The sequence below is a fragment of the Chelonia mydas genome, chromosome 10, assembly GCF_015237465.2.
Source record: "Chelonia mydas isolate rCheMyd1 chromosome 10, rCheMyd1.pri.v2, whole genome shotgun sequence".
NCBI lineage: Eukaryota > Metazoa > Chordata > Testudines > Cheloniidae > Chelonia > Chelonia mydas.
This window is the reverse complement of record NC_051250.2, coordinates 72,506,808-72,522,130: the sequence shown is the minus strand read 5'-3', so window position 1 is coordinate 72,522,130 and position 15,323 is coordinate 72,506,808. Positions and strand designations below refer to the sequence as shown.

Below are 15,323 nucleotides of genomic sequence, written 5' to 3'. Positions count from 1 at the left end.
CTCTCCCCAGCCCTCCACAAATCTCAGCATTTCTGGTCTCCAACTTGGACAAAAACTGGAAATGCCTCAATACCACAAGAAATGTTATTCATATAGAATTTCCATCTGAGATTCAGAACTGGAATTGTTAAGAAATATTGTACCCAAAAGAGTACAATTTTCCCCATGATTTCTAGCACACTTTTGGGGACTCCAAAGGGACGTCAGTTTTTATAAGCTTCAAATAGGCATCCACACTTTGGAATGCTTATCCAAATGAAACCTCAGATATTCTCAGGTTTACCCATCATTAATAGAAACCGCCTCTTCCCCCACCCCGCAGCCTGTGCAGAGTATAAACCACAATCTCCTGGAGTAAGACTGCATCATTTGCATTATTTCATTCTAACTGGTGTACCTACATGTGACACACTTACCTTGTCATCCTCATCTTCATCCTCATCTAGGTATGTGGTCTCCTGAAAAACATATATGTCCATATTAAAATTCCTCATTGACAGTCAGAGTTCAAAACATTTACATAACTTTTATCACATTTCATTTGGTACATTTAGTTCTAAACCATTTTTTTAAACTACCATTTTTATTTTATTACTCTATGTTCAAGGTCTTTCCCCCCCCAAGATCAGGAACAATAGCACGCAATAACCTATGCAAATTTTAAGTCTACATCGAGGTATTTGTGGCTGAGCCCAGCAGTCTGAAGGCAACAGGCTTTTAAATTCATTGCCAAGTTCTACTGTCTGTAAACAGCTTTGTTCTTAGTCTGATAAATGAACCAGTTGGTATGTCAAGGCTGAAGATTCTATACTCAGTTTGTTCTATCCTCACTGCTACAATGACTGCTCTCTCCCTTTAGGGCCATTACAGAAACATTAGACAGAAGAAAATACATTAGTATGAACATAATCAATCTCAAGAATCACATACAGATTTCTATACAGCATTATTCCTTCAGTTTGACTCCCACTCTGACAGGTAGGGAAGAAAACAAAAGACTTGGCTGGGTGTGAACTTAGGGACCCCTAGCTTTCAATTCAAGCGTTTTTCTAGCTGAGCCTTTAACAGGATCCTCCAAGTTAATTTAGGTCTTGCTTATTCAATAGGAAGATTTGAATTACCATATTAAAATGTTTAAACATCACTGAAATGTGGGGATGTGAAGGATCATAATTAAAGGTTGCTTTATTTAGGGAGGTAGTAGTATCTACTCATCAGAGCAAGGGCCTGAGACCTAGGATATGTGAGTCCTACCTCCAGATCTGCCAATGTCTTTGCTGAAATGGCTTGGGTAGCTAGGTTAATAGTAATAATAATATTTTCCATATCTATGGCAGCTCCCACCTGAGATTCTCAAAACATATTGCAAATCCTGATGAATATAGCCTCACAGAAACCTAGTAATGTACGCTAGGTTAATATTATCCCCATTTTACAGCTCAGGAAACTGAAGCACAGGGTTCGGGTTCCACATTTCCAGAGAATGTGATGTGCATTCAGAATGGACAAAATGAATTTTGATTTTGAAAATTTACATGGGTACGTAGGCATGAAGAAAACTAAGCTACTCCATGTGCAGCCAAGGTCTGGATGAGCAGAAAGAATAGGATTGTACTCAAACCACTGGTATTTTGAAAAAGGGACAGTTATACTACCCACTCCTCCCACCCAGAGCATATGCCACTCAGAGCAACACTACCTATTTTGAGCTACAGGAGGTATACAGAGTTGGAATTCAGAAAGCTCAGAATCTGGGTACCAGAAAAAGAATCCAAGGGATATTAAAGATGCTTTGACCTGCTAGATGCTCAGTAAGGCTCCAATCCAGCAAAGCACTTGGGTGCACATGTGTAACTTTGCTCACTGGAGAGCATCCTGTTGAGTTCAGTGGCACTACTATATGCACATATGGTGTGCATTACTCCCAGGTTGCATATGTAGGGGAAGTGACCAACTTTTGATTAACCAAAGTCTTGCTGAAAATAGCTGTTCTGTACTTTTCAGCTGTATACGCATGGCACTTTGTGGTATCCATCACAAGCACAATAAAGATTTCAGTGAGATTCTGTTTGCTAGGATACACAACACATCACTGAATGAGCGATGGGCAGTGGCAGCCATTAACTCTGCACTCTCCTGGTTTTATCTGGTTAGTCAGTCTCAACATTATTTTATAGATTATCTTTTATATTTAATAAACTATTTGTCCTGGATTCTCCCCAGTGGGAAATTCCTATTTTGGTGATGGAATAAAGGACTCAGGGAACATACACAATACACTTATGAATACTTCTGACTTTACTGAGATTGGAGATTAGCAGATTCTCACCATTTATCCTCATGTCAAATCTGCATAGAGTTGCCTGTTATTGAAATATGATTTTCATCATCTTGTAACTACTTTTGACCTGGGAATGACTCAAAACTTCACTAGGAACAACTTGACTAGCTAAAATTATTTTTTTATACATAGTTGACCTAGGATGCCATTTATTCCTTCATTTAAGATCTCCATGTGGTTGCACTATGTTAAGTTGCTTTTTGTGTGTACAAATGACAATGCTTTTCTATGAACATTTCAAAAAGGGAATTTGCCTGGATGTCATTATCAGAATTATCATAAAGCTTTGAAACAGAATCTTCTAGGTGTTAATTTACTCTATTTCTTTCTAACTTCAATGACCTGTGCTATGTATAACATGTTCGAAGAGTGCTAACATTAATATCACAGAAATGACATTTCGTATCATAACAGAGTTCCATGCTGCAATTTACTTTTGCACAGACTTTTATTCAAAAATCAGATCTAAAACTGAAATCTAGCTGGATCTGAACAGCTTTGTTTTTCTTTTTAAAGTCACAGTAAAAATAAGACGAGGATGATATCGATCTCACAGAATAGACTTTTAAAAACTGGCCTCTCTTTTGGGGTTGTGTTGGCCTTCCTCAGCCCCATGAAGTCCTGAATCATTCCTGAAAAATAAACTGCAGGGCTGGATATGGACCCAGGGGTTCAAATCATGCCTCCTTGCAATCTGAGAGATCCAAGGGCCCGGTATTGTCCCATTCTTTGATTAAAACTATTTGAAACTTTGCAGCTGTTTAAGAGCAGTAAGTTTTGTCCCACAATGGTTTATGACATGAAATGAACCACAAAACTCTAGAGACTATTATTTTGTTTTTAATAGGAACCTAGAAATAGAATACCATTTGGACACAGAACTAGCTGAAAACCCGTAAACTGTAAGATCATTTTTGCTCAAAGGCAGATTACAATTGGCCCTGAAACGTTCGTTTACTTTACTTGCCTGGGTGTCCTGGGCGCTGCTGACCTTCCCTGTTGTGATCAGAGAGAAGTTGTAAACAAAGAGCAGCAACAAAGCCAGAGGCACCATGTAAAGCTCTACGTGCCAAACAGTGACCACAAATACCTAAGAGAGACAAAGCAATAAGAGGGGATTAAAACAAGTGTTTAAAGAGAAACATAATAAACCCCTTCAATCATTATCCCTACTACCATGCATCCTTGAATCTCTGTTAACCTCATTCCCACCCACACCCCTTCAATAAAGAAAATCTACCCAGATAGCTTATTCTCTTTCCATCGTGTTTCATCCATTAGGCTGACGTTTGTTAGCTTCTCTGTCCGCATCTCCTCAGAAGAGTACAAGGCCACCAACATAATGCTAGTGTATGGGAATTATTCCCTCTTTACTGGGACCCTGCCAAGTCTGGATAGCCTTTGTCCCCAATGCCAGCTCGTAACAAATGCACTTGGCTACTTTTTAGGAGGCAAATCAACTCAGTTTCATTAAGCACTAATAGCCAGCAGGTTCGATGTGAGTGAGATGGAAACCTTCTGCCCCAAGTGCTGCTGTACATCCACTCCCATGGGACGATTAGACAGTGGATTTTTACAACACTTTAATTATCTGCTGCTCCTTCTTCCCTGTGCCCAGCTGATTCCTCATCATTTGGGGTGGCAAAGCAGCTCCCATATTGAATGGTGTGGAGAAAGAGAATAAAGAACTGTTATTTACCCCTTCCCATAATGCAAAAACCAGGGGTCACATGCTGAAATTAATAGGCAAAAGGTTTAAAACAAACAAAAGGAAGTATTTCTTCACACAATGCACACTCAACGAATCAATTTTGAAGCCCTTAGAGGAGAGGAAAGTGATCAGGAACAGTCAGCATGGATTCACCAAGGGCAAGTCATGCCTGACTAATCTAACTGCCTTCTATGACGAGATAACTGGCTCTGTGGATGAGGGGAAAGCAGTGGGCATGTTATTCCTTGACTTTAGCAAAGCTTTTGACACGGTCTCCCACAGTATTCTTGCCAGCAAGTTAAAGAAGTATGGGCTAGATGAATGGACTATAAGGTGGATAGAAAGCTGGCTAGATTGTCAGGCTCAATGGGTAGTGATCAATGGCTCCATGTCTAGTTGGCAGCTGGTATCAAGCGGAATGCCCCAAGGGTTGGTCCTGTTCAATATCTTCATTAATGATCTGGAGGATGGCGTGGATTTCACCCTCAGCAAGTTTGCAGATGACACTAAACTGGGAGGAGTGGTAGATACACTGGAGGGTAGGGATAGGATATAGAGGGACCTAGACAAATTAGAGGATTGGGCCAAAAGAAATCTGATGAGGTTCAACAAGGACAAGTGCAGAGTCCTGCACATAGGACGGAAGAATCCCATGCACCGCTACAGACTAGGGACCGAATGGCTAGGGCAGGAGTTCTGCAGAAAAGGACCTAGGGGTTACAGTGGACGAGAAGCTGGATATGTGTCAACAGTGTGCCCTTGTTGCCAAGAAGGCCAATGGCATTCTTGGCTGTATAAGTAGGGGCACTGCCAGCAGATCGAGGGACGTGATCGTTCCCCTCTATTCAACATTGGTGAGCCCTCATCTGGAGTACTGTGTCCAGTTTTGGGCCCCACACTACAAGAAGGATGTGAAAAAAATTGGAAAGCGTCCAGCGGAGGGCAACAAAAATTATTAGGGGACTGGAACACATGACTTATGAGGAGAGACTGAGGGAACTGGGATTGTTTAGTCTGCGGAAGAGAAGAGTGAGGGGGGATTTGATAGCTGCTTTCAACTACCTGAAAGGGGGTTCCAAAGAGGATGGATCTAGACTGTTCTCAGTGGTAGCAGATGACAGAACAAGGAGTAATGGTCTCAAGTTGCAGTGGGGGAGGCTTAAGTTGAATATTAGGAAAAACTTTTTCACTAGGAGGGTGGTGAAGCACTGGAATGCGTTATCTAGGGAAGTGGTGGAATCTTCTTCCTTAGAAGTTTTTAAGGTTAGGCTTGACAAAGCCCTGGCTGGGATGATTTAGTTGGGGATTGGTCCTGCTTTGAGCAGGGGGTTGGACTAAATGACCTCCTGAGGTCCCTTCCAACCCTGATATTCTATGGTTCTATGAACCTATGGCACTCATTTCCAGGGCATGCTGTGAAGGCCAAAAGTGCAACTGGGTTCAAAAAAGAACTAGATAGATTCATGGAGGATAGGCACATCAACGGCTATTAGCCAAGATCATCAGGGATGCAACCCCAGACTCTGGATGTCCCTAAGTCTCTGACTGCCAGATGCTGGGACTGGATGACAAGGGATGGATCACTCAATTGCCCTGTTCCCTCTGAAGCATCTGGCATTGGCCATTGTCAGGACAGTCTATTGGGCTAGATGGACTAGCCCACTATGACCGTTTTTATAGGGCAGGGCTCTGTGGTGAGCAGGATGCACGGCCTCCCTGAATGGGATCAGAAAATCCTGTCTCCCAGCCACCTCTCAGCACTGCATAACCACATTATTTCAGTTGTGTCTGGAGACCTCTGGGCCCACAGTAGGAGTATGATTTTGCTCATGGGGCGCGATACCTGAACTAGTGATGCCAGAAACTAAAAGCAGAAGCCAAATTTCGAAGTAAATTGATCTGCAAAATGGTTCAGAGTGGGATGGGGCCTCCCTGACAGAGATTTAGAACAAAAACGGCTGGATTTTTCAAAGAAATCAAAGCAAATCAGTTTTTTTCATCATCAATTCCTTCCTATATGCAGATAGCAGTAAATATTTTTGTGTAATGACATCATCTGAACAGGGTCTGAGCTTGGAGTTGATGGTAAGACAGAATAAGGTTATAAATTAGGTCCACAATTGCCACAGGATGCATGTTGTGATCACAAAATTCTTTTTTCCAGCCATACAATGTGTTTCCAGGCCAGCCTAATGCTGTAAGTAGCTTTAAACCATAAACGGCTGTCCTGGAATACAAGACACATATACCCCAAGTGCTTTTTGATTTTTAAATCCAGAAATGCTGTTCTAGAATGAATGCTCAAGATCTAAAATCCCATCATTAGAATAACACAGCCAAGGTGGAATTTACTTAACCCATCTGTTTATTTAAAGGGGGAAAGAGCTGTGACATCACAGCTAACAATCCCCTGCCATGCCCTTTTTCTTTTACAGCTTTAAGTTGGTGAGAGGTGCTGGACTGACAGCATTGAAACTGAAACTCTACATGGCAGGTACAGCATGAGCAACATCAATAAAAACGCCACTACCTCCTGCCAATGCATCCAAATACTGCGAAGGAGAAACTTTTGGGATGAGAGGATGGCTGAGTCTCCACATCTATTAATCCTCAGCCTTTCTGACACTGCTCACAAGAGTGCCAATTAGTGCCATTTGTGGCAGTGATTTTGTGATAGGGACACGAACTGAGAGCTCCAACTCCTATGGCGAAATCCCAGCCCCACTGAAATAAATGGGAGCTTTGCCTTTGACTTCAGTGGGGCCAGGATTTCATGGCTGGGGAATGGGGATAGATGCACTCTGTAAATGAAAAAAGTTCTTTCTGTGTAAGACAAACTGCCCAGTTGTCATCCACTTGGGGCCAAACTCAGCCCAGCTACTAAGAGGGGAAAGACTCCACATGCTATCACCCATTCTAAGCCAGCCAACCGCTCAACAATGGTATTTTTCACCGATAACCCCTACTTTGTGTTGCTATAGAATGAATTAGAGGCTGTTTTATTGGGTTCTGATGGCCAGTAATAAAAAGATAGCCTAAGATGTACGCTTTTAGAAAATGGATTCAATTCCAGACAACACAGTCCCATACTATTGATTCACAGCACTGGAAGTTAGAACATGACAAGGTAGATCACATTTTTCCACACTATACATAATTCGACTCCACCAATGCATGCAAGCATGACCACAGCAGGACGACAGGAATTTGGACAAAACTGGGATAATACTTAGCTACCTTGAAGGAATGCTGTGAGGCTTTAGTCAATATTCGTTGCAAAGAGCTTTGAAATCCTACAAAGAAGATGCTATAGAAGGTGGTAAATTTCTCACAAAAGAGATTCCTCTGAACCTGTTTCAACCACCGCCCCCTCATACCTCTGCTTATTTAACGTTTCTGAGATACAGTAAGGGTGATTTCAGTTCTGGCCCTAATCCAAACACCACCCTGGACAAGAATGACCTCCACATATTTATCAAACCCAAGTTTTGATCTTTTTGTGGAAGCTCTTCAATGATAGCATGTATCGTTAGGAATTAAAAAATCAGTGTAACCTACTGAAGGAGGTTGTATATGTAACACCTATCTGGGATAGTACTGAACTCAGTCCCATGATGATACAGAAAGGGATGGCTGGATTTAAGGACCCAAATCTGCAATCATCTTTTGGAGTGCCACTGAAGTCAAAGGATCTCTGCAGGAACCTGCCTGCATGGATCCAATTGCAGAATCAGAGCCTATGTGTACATTTTTAGTGCAGCGGTCACCATAATGTCTACATTAGATAATCCAACAGAAGTCCCCAATTGTAATTCTAATATGAACTTTCAAACCCTCTGTCCTTTAGATAGCATATAAAACCAAGATCCTGTTCATTTCCGATCATTAATAATCCCATAGCACTTTTTGTACAAGTACGTTGTTAGGTCTCCTGAACAAATTACATTTTGAGTAGTAAAATTAAGCTTATTTACAAAATAGTTTCATAGCTGCAAACGGACAAGGTTGTTGATCAATTCCTTTCCTAAAGTTACATTGTCTTGCTACTGATGCACCCATAGTCAGCTGCCACATTCCAACCCACAGGTAGCTGCACTTCACTAAGCCTGCTTTGAAAGAGCTGATTTGCTTCTATAGCTAGAGTACAGAGCGCTTTAATCTCTGTTGCACAGTATGGTGGCAAGGGCAAATTTATTTATATATTCAGAAATTAGAAATTATTCAGCTTCAGAGGTATGTGAGGTGACTACTTAGAACACACAGTACAGAGCAGTTTATAAGGTACACCGGACCCTCGCGAGAACGCGGGATTTGGGATCCGTGCGCAGGACCGCGTTAACACGGCAACCGCGTTAAAATGAACTGCAATTAAAGTAATTAAATTCGGGATCCATGGCCACAACCGTGTTATATGCGAATTCGCGCTATATGGTGGCGTGTTCTAGTGAGGGTTCGGTGTATTTGTAATGTGCCTTATAAATAGTTCCATAGCATCATTCAGCCGAAGACACAAAAGGAGTTCCACACAAACACACGAAGTCAGATATTCTCATTCTCACTTTATACTTGGGGAAACTGAGGCAGAACTAGGTTAAATTACTTATTCAGGATCACAGTGAGCCAATGGCAGAACAGGAAAGAGAACCCAGGAGTCCTTGCCCAAAGTACTTTACTCTAACTTAACTTTTTCATAGTGCTTCATATTATCAGTAGACCGAACTCCTTCCATTAAATATTAACCATTAGCACCATCACCATCTACATTGGTAAACTGCATATTCCAGATGGGAAAAGTTAGCAAGCAAGAGTAGAAGCCAATTTCTGAAATAAAAGTAAAAAAAAAAAAAGCCAAAGAATTTTTGTGAAAGGGCTGAACTGGGCAGTATAAGAACCAATAAGGAATAGAATTATAAGAAATATAAAACATAACAACAAAAGTTCAAAATAAAAATAGAAATGAGAGAGACCTTTCTGGAGAAGAAAGAACTCTTGGAGTTAAGATTTAGAGTGGAGTCCTGTCTAGAACAGAACACTAGCATCATAGCTTTGGAGACGAGTCCACTTGAGTTCAGCTGATTAATGTGTTGCTGTTTCAAAGGGCCTAATAACTACAAGTTAAAGCTCTGGAGGTTTGGAAACCATTTCATCTGAAAAATCACTGAAGAGGAGTCCAACTGTTCCTGTCAAGAAGCATGGAGCTTGAACAACCATGAGAGTGGCCCTTTTGACAGCAGTGTAAAAGATGAGAGAAGGCAATCTGAGCTGAAACCCTTAGAAACACATTTTGAATCTGGCTTTTCTGTCCCTCTGGTTCCAATTTAGAATCTGACTATTAAAACCAGATTTTAGATAGGTGTCTCCTGAACTATGCCCATAAAATGTGTACCACCAGCAACCCCACAATCATGGGGTAGAATAATTTTTTGGAGATTTAGAATCCTAATTTGGGGGGCGGGGTGAGGTGTTAGCAATGTCAGTGTAATATCTCTATATGGTAATTATGAATATTTATCTCTAATAAACAAAAGCTTCCCTTTGGCCCAGTAAGCCTCTTTGACAAAGTGAAGGTTAACACCACCACCACCCCGCCCCGTGCGTTGTGTGACAGAGTAATTCTTGGGACATGACAGCGATGGGAAAAGTACAAAGAAATAATTTTCATCAGATGGAAAAAAAATAAAAAAGGGAAAGGACATGAAACGTGAGCAAAGGATCTTTACTGAAACTGCAATTTGTCAGGCTGACCATTCTAAGTCCCAGTCCTAAGCAAATGCCTCATCAGTGGAGCTGCGAAAAAAGTTTGCAAAACACCCCCCCAAAAAAAACAAAACTAAACCCCCCAAGCCCTTACAACACATCTCACAAGATTTCACTGATCTCAAATCTGAAACCAGCTTTGTCAAAAGGTTTTCTTAGATTCATGAACCTGGGCCCGGTTGGGGGAAAACATGTGCTAATCTGAAGTTGTGCCTCTAACGTATCCGTTTTGGCCCCAAACCAGAACTCTGATTTTGACCTGAGATACAAATATGGTCCAATGCATTGAGCATGGTCCTAGGGAAGAAGAGCTCCACAATTCTAATCTATCTAAAGGCTAAGCTAATGTATTCAGGTCCTTGTATACATAATAGTGACTATCAAATAGGAGTACCTGTCACAGCTGAATGCTCAATGATGGACAAAATTACAAGATACATCTCTTCAGATAATACTTTTAATCCCTCCCTGTACCAAACAAACTAAGGGATTTTAGCCAATACAATATGGTATTGACCTAAAAAAAAAGTTCAGATGAATCTCTAGGAGAAAATAGGCCTACTGACAACTATTTCTGGCAGAGACTTATTCTTATGATTAAAAGGGAAAATACACAAAGTGGCAACATCAAAGAGCAAGCAGCTTTAGCAGCAAGGTCTTACAAAATGTGAAAATGTCACATTATCGAGAAATACTTGGCTACTACACACATCTGACCGTGACAGACTCTCACAGACTCTTGATCATTGTGGCCACACCCCCTCGCAGTGCGCCCCCTTATCGTGTGGAATGGTGCCGCAGTGGCACTGTCTCTGTTTCCTATGGGGCCTTCAGCTCTTCCACCCAGCCTCCAACACCCGGCTAGCTCTCCGGCTAGGTCACCTAAATGTTCCACCCTTTCTGGGGTACCCCCAAAGTCCAAAATAAACAAAGAGAGGTGATCTCTTCCCTTCCCTCAGGGAGGCCCCGAGGCATCAGTCTTCCCCAGTTCCTGGCTCCAGCCAGCCTTCTCCCCCACAGTGAGAGCGCGCAGCGTCTGCTCTTTCTCCCAGTCAGCCAGCAGCTAAGGTGGGCTCTCTTTTTCACTCCTCCCTCAAAGACTGTCACCTGTTTCAGATATCACAGGGTGGGGGTTACTGCACCCCCAACAGCCCACTGACCCTTTCTTGACTCATGTGAGGTTTATATAACCCATCACAAGAACCAAGTCCAAATCCTGGCCCCCAACATGAAGTCTGAGCTACCAGACTGTGTACTAGGAAATGCCTCCAGAGCTAGAGCAGCCTCTTTGTCCTATGGATGGGAAGCAAAGGCTGATGCATCCACACAGCATTGTCTCCACCATCCCTACTGTGCCATAGTGCATCATGAACCTATTGCACTGGTTCTCCAAATCCTGCCCCCACCACCGCAACACACTCAGTGGCAGTATACCAAATACAGTGCCTGACAGCAATGAAATTAAAATTCAAGAAACGGTTGATCAGCAAGACTGTATTAGAATTCCTCTTTCTTTGTAATGCAATAACATGAGACATAAAACATGTGGCAGAAAGAGAAATAATGTTTAAATAAACAGTTGCTGACAGAAGAAACCTATTTGCTTTAGATCTAATTTGCTTTTCCCCAGCAAAAGAATGTGGGGAATCTCAATAGTGTTATGAAGTGTATGTTCTACTGAGCTTGGATCACTGAAATCAAAAATGACCCGAAGGAAAGGAGATCTTTAAATATTTATACCATGTTACCTGCTATCACTACATTGCTCTGTGCATCTCATCAGTGTAACAAGTTCCTGATTTTAAGGGTGTACCTCTGGCAAAGAAATGTTAGCAGCCCTCTACAAACCCTCCATCACAAACAGGACTAGCTTCTAGGCAAAAGAAATCATGCCCAGAAAGAATACAGTCTCTGTGCATTAGATGCATGTCACTGCACAGAACTACGGATTAGAACCTAACGTATGTTCAGAAAAAGGGCTCTTAACGACAACAACAACAAAAAACAACCTCAAAAGATATTGGTTACACAAGACTGAGGAGCAAAAAAGGAAAAGGCCTGGACAGTCATTACAAATGGATTAGATCGTCGCAGCTCTTACTCAGCCATGTGATGCAGTAAAAGGGTTAAAGCCCTGCCCCTCCCTCTCATGCTTTGCCCTATGTAGGGCATGTCTACACTGCGAGCTGGAGCTGTAATTTTCAGCTTGAGGAGACACACCGGCAGCTGATTGAGCTAAATGAGCTAAAAATAAAAGTGAAGCCGCAGAAGGGCTAGCTGAACAGGTACATGCATACTGTCTCAGACATGTACATACTCAGGCAACTGTTCATGGCGCCGCAGTGACCCTTCTATTTTTAGTGTGCTAGCTCAATCATAGCGAGCACAGGTATGTCTCCTTGAGGTGGAAATCACCACCTCAGCTCCAGTGCTCTAGCTCCAATTTCCCGCATTCCAGCTGCAGTGGGGTGAGGAGGGGCTACCCCACACCCCTTCCCCCGCTGAGAGAAAAAGGTTGGAGAGAAGATTAAGAACAGGCGCAGCCCTGGCTTCACCCACTCTATTCAGCAACCAGAGTAGCTAGCCATGTGCACTGAGGCACGGGGAACAGATTGCTCAGTGAAAGGGATGAAGGAACCTACTTCCTCCCTAGAGCACCAAACGAGCAGGAGACGAATTGGGCTTCTATGAATTACAATTAAGTGTTGCTAACCCCAAGCATTAAAAGACATAAGCCACGCCCCTTCTCTCTCCTCCTCCCCCCAAAAATCATAGATTATTTGAAAATTCTCCTGCTGTTTAAGCCAATGAGTGCTGGGTCCTATTTACATGCCTTATGGTTTTTGAACCTTTGGTGGGGGAGGACACATTTTCAAGCTTCCTCTGCTGCTGTGAGGAGCTTAAATGAAAGCTGCAGCTCTCATGTAATCACAGGCCTCCCAGAACTGGGGCTTTAAGAAAAATAACGTATACTGTGATGCTCCCAATACAATCACAAGAGTTGGCAAGGCTGCAGTTTCTTCTTTGTTTTTCTCATGGGACACCACAGTTATTCACCACTCTGTATTCTGGACAGATGGTACAGGTAAATTCAAAATGATTTCTGATCCCTTGCAGAATGTCCAGATTCTGATATCAAACTGTTTGTACAGTGTTGCCATCAACTAGAGCCCTGCATGGGGCTATTTTTTAAATCATGCTCATGTTTTGCCCCGCAAATACCTATCCCACCCACTCCCGCATTGTTTCTTGCATTTTGCTCCCGCTCCCACCCGCAAAAACCTTTGATCCCACAAATCTTGCAACTACTAACCCCTGCCCCCAAAACAAAAAAGGCTGGTTCATATATTATATTTAAAAACAGAATTCAGACACAAATTTTACCACTAAAAGAATAAAACAAATCTTGCTTAAACCATGTAAAAATACTTCAACTCTTTTTATAATAAACATCAAATCTCTTTCTACCCTTCGCTTAAATGTAAGTATTAAAAGTTTTAGAGTGTTTCCCCGCAAATTACCGCAGTCTGTTTTTATTTGCTCACCCAATACTGCCCGCAACACAGTACATTTTACCTGCTCAGGATATTATGGCAGCGGGTCCTGCGGGATCCCAGTCCTGCTACAGAGCACTGGCATCAACTTCAGTTGATTTACACCAGCGCGTGAGTTCAGAATTAGACATCAACGAATCAAACGATGAATTGCTGTTTTATTTTGTTGCTTGGTATTTCCAAAATACTCAATCGACTTGGACTCGCAGTGCTTGGGCTGCGCGGCTAAAAAAAACAGTATGGGCGTTTCTGCTCAGGCAGGAGCCCGGACTTTGAATCCTGGTGAGTTGGGAGGGTCTCAGAGGGTCCCAAGTGGAAGTCAACATTGCTATTTTTAGCCCCACAGCACAATTCAATTGACCCAGGATCTGAGATTTGGTACCATGGGTTTTTCTGTGCTGTGTAGGCATCCCAGGGCTGAGATACCCAAGGCGGCATATCAGAGGTCACACTACGGAGATAGCAGCCCAGTAGAGAGAAAACAAGATCCCTTAAACATTCCCATTCTACTAGGGCTTAGAGTAGAGCCCCCACTTGACAATGATTTTTGCCCAATGCTTTGTACTGCATTACAAACATCTGAGGATGATGCAGTTGGGTGTTGGTGCCGATGTTATTTCAACTGGAAAAAAAGCTAGGTTTTATTTTAACATATGTCCATTTAACCCCCAAAGCATAATAGCCTACCAGAACTCTGGTTTGATGCTTTTATATAGTTTTCTTGTGGCTACCACTTCCTCTCTCCCCCGGCCCCAGGGAAGGGTAAAGTAAGAAGGGTCCTTGGGACCTATCTTTATGCATGTACAGTAGTTCTAGAGTGAGAAGCCTTCAGATCTTTTTCTGTAGCGAACACTGTAGAAACAGCCATTTGTTAGAATGCTGACTGTTCTAATTTTTCCCCTGTGTTTTTATCTACCATATTTTACATTTCCAGAGCCAAGTAAAATACGGCTAAGATCCTCATGCAGTAAACCTTAATAAAGTGAGGGGGTGGGGGAATTATTTATGACAGTTTGATATTTTTTGCGGGGGGAAGGAGGGAGAATCGAATAGTTACCTACAATGGGGTTAAAACAAGCTGTCCCAGGAAAAGGAAGGGGGAAAAGGTACCTTAAATCAGATTTTTAAAAAGGCTTCATTACTTTATCTTGGCTAACCTAATGAAAGATGACATTTTTGGATCTCTGATTCCTTTTCTGCAGCAGCAGTAGGGTCACAGTTTCATGGCTAGGATCAGACAAAGTTTCTCATTATAGGTTTTCGAAGACGCCAGTAATTGTGCAAGTTGAAAGTCGGATTTTTCAGTAAATACTTCTTTCAAAAAGCATCAGCAAAACCTCTGTGCTAATTAAAAGGAAGCAAAAGAAAAAAATACTTAACATTTTATTTGTTCCTGGTAAAGCCGAGCAACTTAAAAAGGTCAAGAAAAAAATCACCATTAACTGCACCGATAAATGTCTGCTCACTTTGGAGACATATTGGTTAACATTATAGGAAACATTAGTGGTAAGAGTCAGATGGTGTTTTAATTGTACAGTAAGTGGGAAAAGGATTCAGTGCAAGTGTACTTTGCCTTTGGTAAAATCAACATCAAATTACAACTGTTACTAAAAAAGGAGGCTTAAACTATATACTTAAAAGGCTTTCTGCCTCATGTTCATAGTGCAGATTAGATCTGAATGAATAAAGAAAAAAGGGCTCTCTATAATAAACCAAGTGTATTTAATTAGAATTAGTTCAGTGTACAGTGGCAGGAGTATCGCAGTTCAGTGCATAAGGTTACTTCACTGGCAGCCTTCATCTCTGGCATGAAAAGAATTCGGGTTGCAATAAACCCACATAAGTGTGAAATAGCTGCATGTACATTGTAGTGCTTAGGACTGAACTGGTATCCTTCTTTATGAAGTCTCCCATTTTAGAAAACGGTTTGCCAGGCTGAATACTCTCTGGAACTTGGGAC

The 15,323-nt window shown here is 42.0% G+C and overlaps 1 protein-coding gene across 5 annotated transcripts in view; it reads right to left on the bottom strand.

Annotated features, from left to right (window-relative positions):
• MCTP2 (multiple C2 and transmembrane domain containing 2) overlaps positions 1-15,323 on the bottom strand; it is a 164,179-nt gene that overhangs the window by 26,243 nt on the left and 122,613 nt on the right. For all 5 annotated transcript variants that reach the window (XM_037910725.2, XM_037910726.2, XM_037910724.2 and 2 more), the window contains 2 exons: positions 3,309-3,431; positions 417-458 (listed from right to left, as the gene is read on the bottom strand). In XM_037910725.2, coding sequence (XP_037766653.1) covers positions 417-458; positions 3,309-3,431 — 165 coding nt within the window. The remainder of the gene's footprint in view (positions 1-416; positions 459-3,308; positions 3,432-15,323) is intronic.